Source organism: Rhododendron vialii, chromosome 12a, assembly GCF_030253575.1.
Source record: "Rhododendron vialii isolate Sample 1 chromosome 12a, ASM3025357v1".
Lineage (NCBI taxonomy): Eukaryota > Viridiplantae > Streptophyta > Magnoliopsida > Ericales > Ericaceae > Rhododendron > Rhododendron vialii.
The window spans coordinates 26,433,407-26,452,592 of NC_080568.1; the positions used below are offsets into that span (position 1 = coordinate 26,433,407).

General features: G+C 36.8%; 1 protein-coding gene across 1 annotated transcript; it reads right to left on the reverse strand.

Annotated features, from left to right (window-relative positions):
- Positions 1-394: 394 nt before the first annotated feature.
- LOC131310633 (xylulose 5-phosphate/phosphate translocator, chloroplastic) lies at positions 395-2,066 on the reverse strand. Its single transcript, XM_058337768.1, has one exon. The coding sequence runs from the start codon at positions 1,933-1,935 to the stop codon at positions 655-657; it is 1,281 nt and encodes a 426-aa protein (XP_058193751.1). The 5' UTR covers positions 1,936-2,066; the 3' UTR covers positions 395-654.
- Between the last annotated feature and the right edge of the window lie 17,120 nt (positions 2,067-19,186).

The window sequence follows — 19,186 nt, forward strand, 5'->3', positions numbered from 1 at the left end:
ACCTGGTCATAAGACTAAATTATATTGGGTATGCACTGAGTAGGGTTTTGTGGATTCTGGTATTGCAGAATAATTGAGTCTAACAACCCCATGTCGACCAATTCGATTTATACTCATACCCCTCTATCCATAGATATGACCTATGCAAAATTCAGAACAAGTAAATAACATTCAAAGACAATCATAACAATGATCTATGTGAACTGAGTAGGAAGATTATGGAAATCTTTGTTTATGAGCAGCAAAGAGATCAGATCCCTAGACCTTTCCATCAATATCCTCTCAATGACGCCTACAGCTGAAAATCAATCCACCAGTTCACAATAGAGATATCTAGCATAAATAACTAATCTTCAAAGGATCAAATGCAAAATCTTAGTTTTCCCTGGTCAGGTAAGGATCAAATGCATACAACATATTATTCATTTCAATCAGTACTGTTTGTACTGATCATTTCTAGCAAAGGCAAGTGCCCAAGACCAACACAATGCCGCACATTATCATGGGAAAAAAACCACAAATAAGCAACAAAATACTTTCCGAAAACGATAAAATTGGTCGCTCGGGATACAAAACACTACAATCGAAGTTCCAAAGCTATAAAATCAAACAAACTAGGAACAGCAAAAGATAAACAACTAAGCCATTTCAACTCTACTTTTCACCTTCATTTTTCTTGGAAATTTTCTTTGATGTTGCCTGTGAATATAGGAAAGTCCCAAACACTGCGATTGCTGATCCAAGGGCGTTCAAAGGCCTAACAGGATTCCTGAATACCAATATAGTGGAAACAATCACGACCACCCTCTTCATGGTATTACCAACCGAGAATGTCAACGGGCTTATCTCATCAAGGGCTTGATATGATGACTGATTATAAAGATGATAAAAGACTCCAGATGTAATCACCCATAAGTAAAATGTACTGGGTGTCCCTATTGTTTCAATTGCTTTATGATACCCTGCAACCCACTGAGACCCTTCAACAAACACAGCCACTGGGAATAAATAAAGCAGTGATAATATACTGATCACACCATATAAATTCAACCCATTCACTTCCTTAAAGCTCTGTAAACTCCTCTTTGAATAGATATTACGAAGAACAAATCCGACATTACTAATCAAAGCCCCCCACAAGCCTTGAAAGTTGAAGGAAACTTCAGTGATTGCAGCTAAAGAACAACCCATAACAATGGGGATGATTGAGAGCCAAACCTTTAAAGGGTATGTATCCCCAAGAAAAGATGAGAACACAACTGAGAAAACAGGTTCTGATGATTTGATCACATGGGTGAAAGAAACAGCCACTTTAGAAAAAGAAACACAAGCTGAGATGTGGCCAATTGTGTGGAAAAGGGCAGGGCCAAGAAGGGCAATAATGAAAGGTTTTGTGATTTTCGGGCATGGTTGGAGCTTGAAAGACCAGAGAAAGAACATCCAAACGGACCCTACAAAGAGCTGAAAAGAAGCAAGGAGCCACGGGAACGGAAAGATGTTCAGTGCCTTTTTGTTGTAGATGTTGAAGACAATGTTCTGAAAGTACCAGAGGCCAAAAACAACAGCAAGTTGAAGGGTCTTGTTCGGCTTCGCAACCTCGTCGATTTCTCCATCTGGGCTGGATTCTTGTGGGGCTCCTGAGGCTGCTCTGAGGACTTTTGAGGTGGGTTTGAGAGAGAAGCCAAATGGGTATCCACATACTTGGTTGCAATGATTGTTTGATTTACAAATCTGAGAAATGGGTTTTGATGGGTCTGAGATTTTGAACCCGGAATCGGTGGATTTGCGAAGAGGAAGAGATGTGAAGTGGAGATTTCTTCGAGTGTGAGATGTAGTGGAAAGATGTGGATCAAATCGTGAAGAAGCAGGATATCTATGGTTTGATTTGGAGAAAGTGACAGTTGAGGTGGGGAGAAGAAGATTCCAACTTGTCATTTTGAGAGAGGGCAAAGAGAGGTGATTAGATTTTTTGTGGTATGAACAAGTAACTGTGAAATCAAATACTAGAATCGAATCAACAACCCAGAGAGAGAGAGAGAGAGAGAGAGAGAGAGAGAGACCTTGGTGTGGCGTCGGTTGTGGTGGTCGCCGGAGGTGGAGGGGCCTCCGATGGTTGTGAGTTCGTCGCCGGTGGTGGTGAGTTTTTTTTTTTTTTTTTGATCCGTTGTGTTGGTGAGTTCGTCGCCTTCAGAGCCGCTGGAGCGTTCTGTATTTTTTTTTAGGCTGCAACAAGATGGTGGGCCCTACGCTGAGTTGGCACTCCAACTCAGCAGCTGTGGTTGGGGTGTGGCTGAGAAAGTATGCATACACAATTTTCGACCACGACTCCGGCTGCAACCGTGTCGGTACATGAGTTCACATCTTCACATCCGGCGCAGAGTAGTGAGTTGTGGGTTCTGTAGATGTAGTTGTGTTTGAAATTTTGTTCGAGAGTTATATATGTAGATTTTCTCCTATTTTATCTTGAGGTTTTTTTAATGTTTTTATCGTCCATTTTCTCATGTAGACTTTCTTTTATTTTATCTTTTTTTTTGTTTTTTGGTCGGGCGCTATATATCAATGGGGTTAGTGTTAGGTTTAGCACATAAGTGGTTCAAAGTTTATCCGTAGCCCTAGTTTTCAAAAGTCTCCGTTTCTCGTGAGGTTCAAATCTTGGTCACCACTGGAGAGAGGAAAATGAGTTAATAACTTCACTACAAGTGGTTCTCTTCCTATTACGTTCTTAAAATATCAAAATCATCCGTTTCGTTATTAAACTATCCTAATCTTACTTAGGAGGGTTTGGACTAAAAAGTTGAGTGACTTATTTTTTTGTTCTTATTCAAATTTTTTTGCATTTGTTTGTTTTACGTCAAACTTTTGTGACTTATTGATTCGTATTGACGAGAGGAATCGAAAAAGTAAAAAAATTTGATCGAAACTCATAATTTTTTGAATAAAGACAAAAATAAGTCAACAAGATAACGTTTTTTTTTACTTTTTTTTTTTTGTCTTTTTTAAGAAAAATTTGAGTTTCAATCAAATTTTTTTAATTTTTCGATTTCTCTCATCTAGATGAATCAATAAGCACCAAAAATTAGATACAAAACTAACAAATGATATATTTTTTGCATAAAAAAAAGGGTTACTATTCAATTTTTTAATCCAAATCACCCCTTCCAATTAGTCCTTTAATAAACTAATTAATTCCTTAATGATTAATGAGTCCAAATCCCATTCTTTGCACTCAGTAGGTAGATTAGGATAGTTTAAGGACAAAATGAATGATTTTGGTAGTTTGAGAGATAAAAAATGAAAAATATATATAATTATCTTTTGTTTCAGTTCTTCTCCATAAATTCCGAACAGAGCAGCAAAGCTTGAGAGAGAGAGAGAGAGAGAGAGAGAGAGTCAGAGGGAGAATGTTGAGTTCGGTGAGATGGGGATATTTTCGGATCATCACAGGGACTATCGTCGGAGGCGTTCTAGGGTTTTACGTCATGCACCGACTCGAAGTTAGCTACAAGGTATACATGTGTTGCTTCAAACCCTAAAAATCCCCTTTTTATGTTCTTTTTTTTGGTAAATTAATTTGATTGAAAAGAACCCAAAATAGTTTTCCGTTCTTATCTTCTTCATTTCCCCAAACAATACTGCTCTGATAGGTGATGTGTATCTCGTTGTATGAGTGTTGCAGGAGAAGTGGAATGCGAGATTGAAGAAATATGAAGAAGAACTGAATAAGAAGAAAGAGAAGGCTAATAGTGAGCTTAGTGAGTCCCTCTAGTACTTGCTTGTATACCTCACCAAACACATCCTAGTTTGAAATGTTTTTTTTTTTTTTTTGCAATGGAATAATTGTTTGTATCTGTTTTGAGAAGGGGTTTTGTTTCTTTGAGCAATCAATTCAATTCTGGAATGGAGCCATATATATACTTTTTACATGGAATTTTGAACAGGAAATGCTTATGATAGAAACCATTAATGTTGGGAATATATATTTTTTTTAGGTAAGTTAACTCATTGAAACCATACCCCGATACAGGTGCCAAGGGGCATACTCTAGAAAGAAAATGAAAGCAAAACAAGGCTAACCAACACACAACCATTAGAACAAAACCAATACCAAACCTAGCACAAATACTATAAAAAATAGGGCCTGAACAATAGGATAAGAAACACCAACAGCACCAAACCTCACATGGTAAAGCAACTAAGCAAAGCAAAGCAAACTACAACGAGATCCACCTAACCAGTATAGAATGCTTTGAAGGAGATATTCCATTCTATGCGGAGGAGCTTATAATTATCGATGGGTTCACATGTCTCCATGTACTCAAGCAACTTCGAATGTCCTTTTTAATACCAGCAATCAGCATAGGAATCCGTAGAGAAACATGTTGGAAGATCCTCGAAAATCTCTCTCTCCATATATGAGAAACATGTAGGAATCTGTGTTGATAGTTTTTCTAGCATGATTCGTTGAACTTTTTTGTTTTCGATTATCCGAGATGAGTTTGAACTCTCTCTCTCTCTCTCTCTCTCTCTCTCTCTCTCTCTCTCTCTCTCTCTTGGGATTCCATCCCTGCTCCATTGTTGTAGGTTGTGGTCTTTTGCATGTTCGTACAAACAAATTTATTTATGATGCCGATTATTCCGTCAAATTAGTGTTTTGATGGCTAGGATGTTTTACTATTCTGGCTTACCATTACAATCGAAAAGGAACCGATGATTTTCTATTTCCTTCCATTTTCACTATGTTTGTATGCAATTATGCTTTGGTGGATGGAGAAGTGTTTGGGCTTAAAAAGATGTTTGTGTGCAATTAAGCTTTAGGGAGGCAAAATTGTCTGAAGTTTCTTAAATGTTTCTATGCTAAGTAGGTTTAAAGACAAGGTTTTCATGACATTTTTGATATGGAAAATGTTGCAGAAGTTGGACTTAGGATATGGTTCCAGAGGTAAAAACCAATTGGCCTATGTCTAAGGAAGTGGGTTTGGTCCCTGAAGGCCGGTAGCCAAACAATTTTTGATCATTGTGCAGTGCACACGCTCTTTTGTTTATTGGTTGCCCCTGTGAAAGAAACTTTGCATGAGGGGCAATTTTGTTTTAAGAGCTAAACCATGGGGAATGTGATTGGATAAGAACTATATTGCTGGTGTTGCCGTGTTGGTATGATTTTGTGAACGTCAGTTCAGACAATTTAACAAACTTGGAAAAGTACAGTAACCTTCTGTAGACAAGGTAACTATGTACGTTAATATGATGCTTTGCGAATGAGCAGAAAGGATTTGTTTTGCATCACCATGCTCATAATGTTTTTGTATAGCTTGGTGCAGCATTCCAGGCGTGTATCTCTTTTTAGATAATGTAACATTATTAGCTAATTTAGCTTAATATAAACGTTTTGAGAGAGAGAGAGAGTGTGTGTTGTGTGTGTTTGTATGGTAAACTTGTGAAGTTGAAGATTCTTTGACCTGCAGTTTGATTTGTCAACAAAATGTACATCCCATGGTTCACTGACGGTTACTTATGCTGAAAGACTCAAGCTCATAAAGATTGGCTAGGAGTATTGTCTGGGTTTCCAAGATTTTGTTACAAGCAATTCCATTTTTTTTAGGAAGAGTGACCAGTAATTCTGAAGAAAGCAATCAGTGGAAAAAAAATTTTGGATCGGCAGTGGAAATATTATGGTGGTGTTCCAACCAAAGGAAAAGAAGGTTTTGAAAAAAGGAAAGTAATTTCAAGTCCAAAAATCATGTATTTACATAAATAATTTTTCTATCAATATGGATCTTGTTTGATAGATTTCATTGAGATTTTTTATACGGTGCAAGAAAAATCAAAAAATTATTTTTCATTCATTATATTTGAGTTTGAAAATTGAAGAAAAAGAACTTTTAAAAAAAGAACCTTAGTTGGAACACCCCCTATATTTAATAGCCTGTCAATGGATGGTTCTAAGAGCATCTCCAATTCTCACCCATTTTATTACTCATACCCAAAATTTGAATAAAAAGCTTAAAAACTCATCTCCAATGTTATACCCATTTGCCTACCCATTTTGAGTTCTACCCATTTCCTCACTCAAATTTGGGGAGATTCAAATCCATACCCATTTTTTCCAAAGCTTATTTTCACTCTCATTAATTACAAGTGTACCACTCATTAATTACGAGTATGCCATTCAATAATAGATTTGGGTACAAATATGGGTTTAGCATTAGAGATGGCTTACCCAAATCAAGCTTTTGACTCAAATTTGGGTTTAAAAAAGGGTAAGGATTGAAGATGTTCTAAGGATATCAAATATATGATCTTCCCATCAAGTGGATGATGTGTATAATGTTTGCTTTATGTCAGGGTTTTAAACAAAGGTCATTCTTGCATCGGCTGAAAAGATGGCCATATTACCGATACTGTTACGTTTCCCGATATTGCAATTTAAAACCCTGCGTTATGGTCACATCTCATATGGTGTTGATGAGTTAGTAGCTTTGTAGAAGAATACGACAAAGATGTGCATTCTTAATGTCTGTTCTTTTGCATCATATGGTAGTTTATTAGTAAGTTTGAAGCTTTGGGGGATTGATTGCACTTTCTTGAAGCAGGTTGGTTTTGATGAGAAATAAATGGATGTTACCAATTACCATTGTCAACCACAAAAGATTTCCTTAATTATGTTCTTAGTCAGTAATCAGTATAATACATGTATTGTTCTAGATCTGCATCATTCATTCTGATTTTCAAGCTGAAAGGGAAGGTCCCTAGCTTTATGACATGTGGTAGGAGAGTGACTCTCGAGGCCTTCAATTTTTAGGACCCACTCTATACATGGTATTATCAAGGAGGTCAAAGCCTTCTTTGACCCAAAAAGTGCAAGTTGTTGTATGTGTCTTTGTCCCATTTCTTATTTGGAAGGGGATAATTAACAATGTTAATGAGCAAGAAGGCGGCAAATTAAGATGTACTAAGTAACAGAGTACGTAAACACACAAGACACACGGAGGCTGTTGATAGAGATGAATCTAGCTCGGTGCAGAGGGCTTCCAAAGATAGAAGCACAGTCGGCATGAAGTGTGTTTGGCTTGCCTTAGTTCTCAGGCAAGAAAGCAAAGAACATAAAGTAGTTAACAACCAACCGGTGGGTCGCGCGCCTCCAAAATTATGACTATGTCACATCAACAAATCAGGACTAAGGCTTTGTGACAATCGTTCACTTCACCCGGAGTATGTCCGAGGATAAACACAAAAGATCTCCAAAAAGATAGTAGGGAGAATTACCGGAAAGAGGAGGGCCAGGGGCTTATTTACCATTTCAATGGTCTCCACTCTCCAAATCACCAATACATGGTATCTCCTATTTTTATCACCAACACATGGTAATCATGACCGGAAAGGACTCTTTTGCCCTTTCAATAAGACGACGTCGTTCAACCCAAAACCCCTTCTTTCCTTTCTCTCTCCCTCTCCACTGGTACGTAATCTCTCATCTTCTCTCATCTCCCTCACACTAGGGTTTGCTGGCTCTTCTTCTCTATGCTCCCCATCCTCGGAAGACTTCCTCCTACTCGACACCCGACCTTGTTCCCCAATTTCCTCATTCTTCCGGAGACCTACCTTCAAATCCGTTTCAATCGTCCACGCTTCAAACGTTTTCTATCATCCACGCTTCGTCAGGTAAGTTTTCTATGGATTATGGTTTTTGGAATAACGTTAATGTAGATTGAAGCAACTGGGACAAGGGCTTGAAATCTATGGATTTAGTTTCCACAGTTATGTATTTGCTTGAATTCTTCTTTGATTTGGTTTTCCGTTTCTATTGGTGTAAGTGAAATCATTTTTTTGCAATTCCCTCAGGATACAATGTTGTGTCCTATCCTTGCATATCATGGGTTCTAAAATCTGCACTTCATTGTTACTCAGTTGGTTCGGTGTTGAAATTTGGGGTAAACTAATGTTCCCATGTCTGTTTTGTATGAAAAGGGAAAGGGTGAATCTAGGTTGCGAATTTAAGATTGTTTTCCCCCAAGAAATCTCAAGTTTGCATGTTGGTTTCCAGAAAGTTTGAAATGCTTCGGAGTTCGGAACTTTCTACCGAAATTGAATTTAGTTCCTTGTGCATATTATTGTCATGGAAATGACATGCTAATGGTATTATCCTTCTGCTTCCAGCACCTATGGCATGTTTGGATGTGTAGAAGGATTGCCTTTTTTGCCAAGTAAAATTGGGCCCTTCTACGTTCGTCATAAATTGTTCATAGTTGGGTCATAAATTGTTGTTCAAACAGGGCTCACCATTTGATATGCCTACAATCCACTAGAAAAGCTTGTCCATCTATTATAGAAGATGCTTTCCAAGTGTATGCCTTGACTTCATAATCAAACTATAGGTCGGTGCACACGCGATGCGGGCGCAAATCAGAATCATTCAATTACAGTTTATTTTGTCAACACTTATTTCACACGCATCGCGTGTGCTCATCGCATGTGCTCGGCCTATAGTAAGTATTTAAGTCATGTGTTTACAAAAGCCATTTCCAATTCCAGGAGTTCAGTTTCTGCAAGTGTTTTGGCGTTAAATTAACATATGGAAAAGTATACTTGGTTTACCAAAACCCATAAGTGCAGTTAAATAAAACACACGGCAAGTTATATCAAACTATGAAAGTTGAGATTGTGTACGATGGTGAACATAGAATCTACCTTTTTTAGTAGAATCCAATGGCCATCCATGTATTAAACCATGAGCGTCAGAATAGTTGTACCACAACAAAAGACATTTATTATGGGATCAGTCTATCTAAACTTAAGGCCTAAGAGACAGCAGCTAGCTATGCTAGGTTTAATACCTTGAGTTACTAAGATATGCCCTGGGTGCATTTTAATGATGGGTGATGGGTTTTGCTAGTGACATCTTTTGGTCTCTTGATGTCGCTGCTGGAATCTTCTGTTCACATTTCCATCCTAATCTTAAAATGACTTGGTCTATAGCCATTTTGTTTTTGCTCTCTACCCACAAATGACTTACCACGTAATGGGGTGTAGTGTTTTTTATAAATCAATTGTTGTATGCCCCTATAAATCATGAAAACTTTATTTGCTTTTCCAATCTTTTGTTGTCATTAAACGAATGATTAAAGTTTGTTTTTCTATTTATCTGAAAATATGAGAGTGGAAATGGTAATTGTTTTTTTGTTAATGAAGGATGAAAAGAGGAAACAAGCGACTTATACATGTACTTATGCACAACATAAATTGGTGTAAGAGACTTATACATGTACTTATGTTAGAGGATAAAGTGGGTACTGATGTGTGAAAGAGGCTACTTGTACGGTTGGTGTTATGCCCGCGCAACAAGGTGCATGATGACATCTTACGGAAGTGCTGATTGTGTTTTTGTCTTGGTCTTTATATCTTGTTTATTTCCTGGCGTGAAGAATGTAACTAGTGTTTATCTTGGTTTTGAAGTTAGTCATCATTGGTGTGAGTCTTTTTTTAGATTGCGGAGACTGCAAGGTACCTAAAGATACTAGTGATTGCAGATAAAATTTATGATCATCTAACTTTTGGGAACACCCAGTTTGTGCCTATGGGAGTGTTTGCATCAACTGTACCCTGTTATTACAATTGGCTCTATATGAAAGAGATGGACTGTTTTTTGTTTTTTTTTTTGTGTAACTGTCCCTGTTATTACAAGGGCCATATTACAATTGCCTCTTTTTGTGACTAGATGGACTGTGTAAATGTACAATAGAAACATATTTGAGGAGAGTTAGAGCATGTCTCTGCAATCTCACCCGCAATCAATATGCACACAAAGTGGATACAACCAATTACATTAATGCACAAGTTTTTCTTTTCTTTTTTTATCACCACATGTATACAGTTCTTTTCAAAAAAATTGGACCTTTCAATGCAATTTTTGTGTTTTTTCTTGGCTGTGTGTCATGTCCTAGTCCTTCATTTGAGTTTCAGTCTTGTCCTGAGCCTCCTATAATCATGGTTTGACCATAAAATTTGGTCTGATCCTGGTTGCTACTAATGCTGAATATCGAAGATGCTTTTGATGCTGGTGAATTATTTGTCTACTGCTGCTGCCTACCGTTGATGATACAAATTTTTGCTTGCTAGTGATACCATTTGAAATGTTGTTCTCTGCTTTTGATGCTGAAAATACCTCTGCTGATGCGCATAGCTGGTTTCTTTATTCTGCTGATTTTTTCTATCATGGATCAACTGGTGAACTGCTGCTGTTTGTTACTGCTATGATACTACTACTGCTTGTTGGCATTTCCCTTGCTCCCCATGATTGTTGGTGCTGCTAAAAATCAAGTTCAAATGAGCTTGTTGGTGTTATCTAATGCCATTACCTACTGCCCTCTGTCTATTGCTGATTAGGAGTGATACTTTCTTGTGCTATCCTACTCCAAAGCTACATTCAACTCTTGAAGCCTTCCCATTTGCTCTTGTGTTGGTGCTACTTTATGCTTGGATTCCAAGCAGATTCTTGGAACAAAGAATATTACCAATCACCTGGATTTTCGCTCTCACAAGTGCTGATTCTTGTGCTGGTGCTACTGTAATTATGACAGTGCTTGGAATTGTTGTTATCTCCTAATAATTTCCTGTTGAATGTATTTTTTTCCTTTTTTCCTTTTTTCTTTCTAGCTCTCTCCGTGTTTCAAGGTTTCCTTCTTTTTTTTTGGCATAAAAATGGAAAAAAAAAAAAAAAAGGAAACCTCGATGTAACCTTTGTCTAGTTCTAATAAAATTTTTGTGGCTAATAAAAAAATTTCTCATTTTTATGATATTGGCTTATTAGTTTTTTGATACCAAAGAATGGGTAGTCATTGGAAATTTTTTTGGTTATATTTGTATGAGTTTTCTATGGAATGGTATCGCAACAGTAGTAGTGGTGGTTAAACATTCGGAATATTTTGTGAAAGAACCTTATCCCATATAGATGACCACTCTAGTTAGCTGCTGCGTTAAGTGTAATTGTCCAGCTCATGGAATTCGAATGAACAAAGAAAATCCAGTGCTGATGTCCAGTTCAAGTGCAAATGTCTAGTGTTGCTATGCAAGGTCCACCCATGCTGCTCATGCTGCTGCATTCCTATTACTGCTACTGCACACAAGCAATAGCACACAACCATTCCAGATTGCTTGTGTGCAGTCCAGTTCATGGACCTGTGACGTTTTGAAGCTTATATTGGGTTTTGAATGTGAAAGTTCTGAAGGTGCATGGAATTCATTTACTGCAAATTGGCTCTCATTTAATGTGGTCCTTTAGTTGGACTATTTCTTGTTAATGCTTGATATAAATCTAGGCTACAATTACCCTTTTGTCGTGTGTTTCCTTTCCCTCTTTTTAGAGGGGATTGAAACATTCGTTAATTAGGTCTTTTAGCGTTGTGTCGCCTTTTGCCATAGGCGTAGGCATATTTATTGTAATTTTTTATTTTGTTTTGTTTTCCTCCTGAGATATGTCCCTTGTAGGCCGTATATTCGTTTAGGTTTTTTTTTTTTTTTTTCTATTTCAAGGTGGTTTATCCAAAAATAATAATATTCAATTCAGAAATGGTAAGGTTCCAACTGGTAAGGAGAAAACATGAGTAATATTTATCAATATGGACTTGGTCTTTAAAGAACCTCCGCCTAACTTTTCACTTGCCAAAAAATGTAACGTGCTTTTTATACAATAAACATATGGTTAACAAAGACATAGAGTGTAGTCTTTTATCAATATGAATTTGGTTTTCATAGGACCTCTACTTAACTTTCCACTTGCCAAAAAATATGACGTGCTCTTTATACAATAAATATATGGTCCACAGAGATAGAGTGTAGTCTTTTATTAATATGGACTTCGTCTTCATAGAACCTCCACCTAATTTTTCACTTGCCAAAAAATATGACGTGCTCTTTATACAATAAACATATGGTCCACAGAGACCTTTGAATGTATTTTCTTTTTTCTTTTTTTCCTGAAGACCTTTATGGTACCTCATTCTCTGTGGTCCATATTTGGCCTCTTCTCGATGTAGTCCTTGTCGAGTTTTTAATAAAACTTTGTTGCCTATCAAAAAAAGTCATATTTTTTTAGAAAACCCTGTCCTATATGATTGACTATTGTAATGATAAGTCTGAGGGCACATGAGAGTAGAAAGTTACAGAAGCCCTCTCATATTTTGTTAAAAAAATTTCAACTCACTTTACTAATAGTGAAACCATGAGAAATAATACTTTTTTATCACATTTTGTTACCTTCTTCTAGTGACTAGATTGCTGGTTGCAAAAGGTCATGTCTTTTACGACCACTGTTTTTGTTTGCAAAATCACTATTACGAACCATTGTGTTTTTTTTTAGACGAACATACTCATAGCATTAAAAAGCAAACTAATTACAAACACGAGTTAAGACAGCCCGAGCTTTATCATGGCCCGCCTTAAACACAAGTCTTGAAACTTTTACAACCTTAACATAATTGAAAGAGGAGCAAAGAAAACAAAAATCCTTAAGGGCCAACTGCAAACTAGTTACAGCTCCTTGAGAATTACATAGACCATGCACAAAAACAGACTATCCATTTGAATACAAACTTCAAGAATTCCCTGTGCGGATGCCCACTGAAGAGCTGCTAAGCCTGCTTGAATCTCGACCAAAGCCGCGAAGGATGAAAAACAAAGGTAATCTGCGCCACCACCTCCTGCCCATGATCACCCACACACCCAAGCAGCCACACCACGTCTTGAAACAGCAGCCCAAGCTCTATCTGCAAAAAAATAAAAAAAATTTGGCAGTCATCCAAAGCATGACCTTCCCTCCTCCAGACATACTTCAAAGCCTCCCCTCCCTTGACCAATCCACAAGCTCCACCATAATCAGAATCAGTTAGAATTCCCACCTTTCACTGCAACCTACATAAGCTCCTAATTCCTGAAAAATGAGTTCAAGCATTATCTACATTGCATACGTGCCGTTGAAAAAGAGCCTCATTGCGAGCACACCAAAGAATTCATACTCCCTCCGTCCCTTTTTAAGTGTCCTGCTTCGTAATTCCAACTTATTAAAAAGACATCATCATTATACCTTTCACATCAACTTTTTCTTCCACTTTCCCTACTTACCCATCATCATTTCACTTTTACTCACTTACTTTTCAAAAAGGAATCTACTTTTAGGGACAAAATAGACAATACACCAACTTTTACCCACTAACTTTACAAAATGAACACTTATTAAGGGACAGCCCAAAATGGAATACTGGACTCTAAAAAAGGGACGGAGGGAGTAACATAAAAATGGAATCCCAAATCAAAGATTTACTCGGCGCCTCCGAAATCCATCTTCCAAACCATTCCTCAAAAGATATTGGTATTCCCACATCAAAATTAAACCCCAAATGCAAAGCTATCCACAACTGTTTCGCACATGTTGGTTAAAGACACATAACACTCTACGAACATGTGTCAGTGTCCTAATTATACCGTATTTGTGTTCATGCTTCTTATGTAGTCACCATATCAGTAACAACAGAACAGAAACAACAACAGCTTTTGGAAATGGTATTCTGGGAACCCCGAGCTTGGTAATTACTTATACTTAGGACTTAAAAACATTATATCCACTTAAAAAAAGAGAGGGCAGGTTTAAACTTATATATAGCTCGAATAGTAACTCCACTTGCAAACTTTCTCAAGGGAGTTAGAATACCAAACAGAGAAGGAACAAATTAAGGAAAACAAGTTGAAACAAAATCCATGCCTAAATAGAAATGAATAAGGTAAATTAGATAATTAAAACATAGGTTCTACCCCTTGCCAACAAATTTAACTATGAATTCCAATTTTTTTTATTTTTAACCTTGAACTTACAACGGCACTAACAACTCAGAAATGATCAACGGAATTCTTCAGTATATGAACCTGTTACTTTGGACCTTGGAAAGTGCAATTTGGACCAAAAAGCCACATCAAAATATAACAACACTAACAACCAAGCTTTTAGTCTTTGTTTCTCTACTCTAGGTTGTGGTACAAAGGATTGCGATTTTCCTTTTGTTAAAGCATCCAACTCAATACCTTTTTATTTGTCATAGAAAATGATAAAAGGTCAGACATTAACCAGAAGAGAAGCCAAGATTCTTGTTAAACTTCACCTGGCTTATTAACATGAATTTTCAAGGCAATTGAAATGAAAAAGCTCACAGATAAGAAACCTTCAGCAAACAATATATATTTGTTTCACTGATAAAAACAGATCCCCTTCTAACATTTAAAACTACCTACAAAGGCACTACACCGGTCATTTCTTTGCAAACTAGCGGCAATGAAAACGCAAAGTCATTGACTAGAAACTTCAGACTAGACTATCCTACAAGAACTTTTAAAAACTACTACCACTTGGATTCTTCTTTGATATAAATAGCAAAGGAGAGTGAAAAGAAACTGAAGCTATACCTTGGGTGCAAGCATATAGAAGACACTGTTACCAACACATCCATTATCACCTGTTAAATTAAGATTAGAAAGAAAATGGACCAAGGACTTATGGTGCCTGGACCTTAATCGCATAACGCATGTGCTGGAGCGGGAGGCCACTATGAAAGCGTCTTTAGAAAACATCTAAAATTACTTAAATTCGTTAGAGTAAAGATTGAGAGTGGGAGCGTACAGCGAGGATCGAGAATGGGAGGAGAGGTGTATCCCTTCACAAGAACAGGAGCATCTTCATAAAATATCTAAAACTACTAAACTTAGGTCTTATCACAACCTTGTAACAAATAAGCAAACCAAGTAGAACATGTGTTCTGGTGCTTAGAACAAACTTGGGTATAGTTTTGTGGTATTGTGCATAATATATCTTGTAACCCAACAGCTCCTCACCAAAAAGGCTCTCATCCCACCTATCAAAAATCAATCTATTTGTTCAAAATCCATTCCCACTTATTAGCATTACAGGTACCTTTTCTTGACTAGGTAACAACCTAGCTACAAGCATTATTAACTTAAGCATATCTACTTTTCAACTTGTTCAAGCCATTTCTATTTTGGTACGAGTTACATCAAAAAAGGAAAACAACACTTTGGCACAAACTTATAAGAACAAGTTAGTGTTCATACGCTAGCCAATTTTTACCTTCAAACTGCGCCTAAGGTTTCATAGTAACCATTACCCCCTAAAACTCCAATTTTACAAACATCGTAATGGATTTCGCTGATTTTCATCATGACTCCGTTGCTCCGACCTGCTTAAAACAACCAAAAAATTGTCTCAAATGGCTGAACAGTGGAGAGAAAAAGAGAACAATAGAGAGAGCAGAGAACCCCAGTGAGAGAGGATAAAGCAAAGAACGACAAAGAGAAGAGAGGAAGGAGAGAGAGAACGAGAGAGAGGTAGAGAAAGAGAGAGAAGAACATACCAGTTGTACAGAGAGAGAGAGAGAGAGAGAGAGAGAGGAGGGGAGAGTCCATCCTCGATGAGAGCAGTAGATGATGAGGAGGGATTTGGGAGCGATTGAGGATTAGGGCTTTTTACTGCTATAAAAGGAAGGGTATAATTGTCAATTCAACATGACACACCATGTTTTGGTGAATATTTTTCCTTGTGTCATTAGAGTGGTGATTTGGAGAGGGGAGACCATCAGATGGTAAATAAGCTTGGTCCACGCCTCTGCCCGGTAATTTTCCCACGATAGTAACTCACATTAGATAAGGCCCATCTTGGCCTATAAATAGCAGAATAGTATGCGAAGGGAAGAGGGATTAATTCAAAAAAGGGAAAGGGAAAGCTTTTAACTCTAAGCTTTATCCTTTCTCTCTTAATAAACTTCGGCTCTTTCTTTACTTTTTCTTATTCGGTTTGGTCGGTTTTTCGCCACTTTTCGCATCAAACCGTCGAAGTCGGTTTTAGGATATCTCACATTGACTCATACTGGATAGTATTCGGTTTTGTAGATGCAATTGTTTTATCAGAAAAAAAAATCATTTTTGTAACAGATTGAGGAAAAAAGGAAATCATTCATAACCATTTTGGGAAAGAAATAAAGTAAGGGTGCCGAAAATAGCCATAGATAATACAAATCAAACAAGAAACTCCTACTACTAGAAAGAAAACAAAACAAAGAGATTCGGATATGAGTTTCATAAAAGTGACTAATGTTGGCTTATTATTCAGTTTTTCAACTTAAATGTTTTTTATGGCATCATGACGGAAACCTTTAACATTCTAAGTTTGTTGGTGGAGTGGTAATCCAATGGTATATACCCATGTATTCTTATGCATTTGATTGAGGTTGAATTTTTTTTTCTCCGAACATCCTTCAAATATATTTCAAGAATCTTAGTGGGGAAGTTTTCTTTTATATCCCTTCGACTTTAAGCGAAAATTCAATTTGGTCATTCACCTTTTAATTTAGACAAATAAATACTTCTATTTTCGATTTCGTTCCAATGTCATCCCATACCTAGATGGCGTTAGTTTTTCGGATGGAAAATCATCATGTGCCCATCAAGTGACCATTTTTCAGGGGTCAATTTGTCATTTCACTCCTCCCTCAAAACCCAAGTCTCTTTCCTCCCCTCACCCACCCCTTCCTTGTGTCCCTCTCCTCCGTCCATATTTGGCCACCCACCTCTTCTGCCACAAGCTCTAACCTTTCAACTGATTTTGCATTACCACCAATACTGTAACGCCCCGACTTTTCGGAAGCAAAATAAAAGAAAGTTTTAAGAAAATTTGCTAAATAAATATAATTTTTCAAAATAAAGTTTAGCTATTACAGTCACAAGATAAATTTACTGATTCAAAATACATTAATTTCAGAGCTGACTTTAGGCTTGATACAAATCCGAAACATACTCGATCTTCGTTCCTGATATTCTTTCCGTGTTGAACTGCAACATCTTTGAATCCTCTCCATTGAATCCTGCGCCCACTGGCAAATTGATCGCCGAAGCAAACAATTTGCCAGGATACAGACGTATCCGTGAGTGATAAATCATCCAGTAGAATAATCCAACCCAACTACCCCCCTTACTTTACAGCTAGCAAGCAGCAGGTAATAGTAGTGCGAAAAAGTAAAACAGAGTTTGTTCCATATAAACAGTTTATTACTATCCATTAACTTGACGTGTAATCTAAGATCTCCTCCGCGGGATCTTTCCTCGCCAACCGCTAGCTATGCCATGTCCCATGAGATCACTTTCTTTTGTTGTCGCGGATTGCACCTCAGTTATGTACCTAGCGTGTATCCCTCTCATTACAACAAAAGGAAGCTTATCATACCCGAATCATAACTAGGGTTCGCCTATCTTATGCACCACTTCACAATCATCACAATCATCATAATCATCACTGGGCTTACTTTGCCAGTCTATCAATTCATCACTGGACACCCGCCAATTTCAATCTCATCACATCTCAAAATCACGCCAACAGGCAATCTAAAAATAGAACTTTTCAATTCATCCATTACCTAGCATCATCTAGGTGAATTCTACTCGCATACCACCCCATGTCTCTAGGGTCCAATCTAGCATTCAAATCAAATAATAGTGCAATATACAATTAAAACGAATAATAATTAAAACAAACTACAAGCAAACAATCACACAACTTTTTATGAATGGGCCGTTGCCCTTAATCTCGTATGGCCAAGATGATAGTAAGAGTAAGAGCTTTTTAAAAGAATTTAAAAAATATATTTTTCTAGGCTCTCATTAATTATTTCTAAGTAATTAGATTAATTAAAAACTAATTTAATACATTAATTAGGTAAAAATATTAAAATAATTAACATGACCTGATTAAGAGTCCGAGAGGTCCTATGCAACCAGTTGAGTATCAAAAGTTGGGTTCGGAGGGTCGCGGGATTATTTTAAATGAAGACGTTAAATAAAGTGGCCGAAAGTGAAGTAAATAGATAATAAATAATTTACTAATTAAAATATATTGAGGTTAACAAAGTTTCATCTTCAGAATGTAGGGAGTCTAAATAAAATTACTCGGGCATTAATAATATGGTTTATAAGGTCGTAAGGAATTTTTGATTGGAAACGCTATAGAAATAACAATAAATGGTAAATTAAATAAAAAAAATATTAATTTAACAAGATATCATCTTTGAGATGCAAAGAGTCTAGAAAAAATTAGTTTGGGTGTTAAAACGTTGTTTGGAAGGTCGCAAAGATTTTTCGTTAGTAAACTTAATAGATAAATAATAAATAATTCAATAAATAGATAATTAAATAAAAAAATATGATCTTAACAAATCATGATCTATCAGGTGTGAAAAGTGTAGGAAAAATAGTCCGGGCATCAAAAATGAGGTTTGGAAGGTTGCAAAATTGTTTCGAAACATTTAAAACCAACTCAATCTACCAGATAAATTAAACTGATATAATTAATACGTTTTATACTAAGATGATATTATATTCTAAGAAAATAATATCAAGTAAGTAGTTTTTCATAATATAATATCATAAAGATTGTAAAATAAATATCAAATAGGTATTTTTATTCGTAAATAATTACAAATAAGATATTGGGCTCAAAAATAATATCAAATTGATAAATAATGCAGAAAATGCGCGGTAAACTATATTTTTTTAGTTCGGGACATAGGATTAAGCATATAAACACTTATTATACTTGGAGAAGAGGTTGGATAGGATTATAATACCTTTAATCGGATCAAATTGATTTAAAAACGAATCTTGAATTTTGGGAAAGAAGACTTCGATTTTTTTGATCGGGAGACTTTGGGATCAGATTGAGGCTTGTTTGGGGATGCTCTGGGTTGTAGGAGGTGATCGGGATGGTTGAATTGAGTTTCGGTTGAGCGTAGCTATGAAATTCACTTTTCTCTCCCTTTCTTTTTCTCTCTCTAAAACTCCATGGATTGAAACTTGATTTTCTCTAGTTTTTCTCTCTCTTTTAGACTGGTGGGACGTGGGGAATATTGTGGTGTAAATTTCGTGGGTCAATAGGGAGGGGATATATAGGTGAATTTGGAAGAGGTTGGATAAGAGTGAATTTAATGGGGTTGGGTTCATGAGATTTGGAATGGACGAATTTGGCTTGGTTTTAGGGTTAAAGAGAAAGTAGAGACTGAGTAGGAGACGAAGAGACGGAAGGAGTTTGAGGTGAGGGAAGAAAAGGAGTGTGCATACAAGCATGTGTATGTAGGAAAAATTTAAA

Bases quoted from the DNA above. Each gene is read 5' to 3' on its own strand.
- LOC131310633 (XM_058337768.1), bottom strand. From the start codon at position 1,935: ATGACAAGTTGGAATCTTCTTCTCCCCACCTCAACTGTCACTTTCTCC.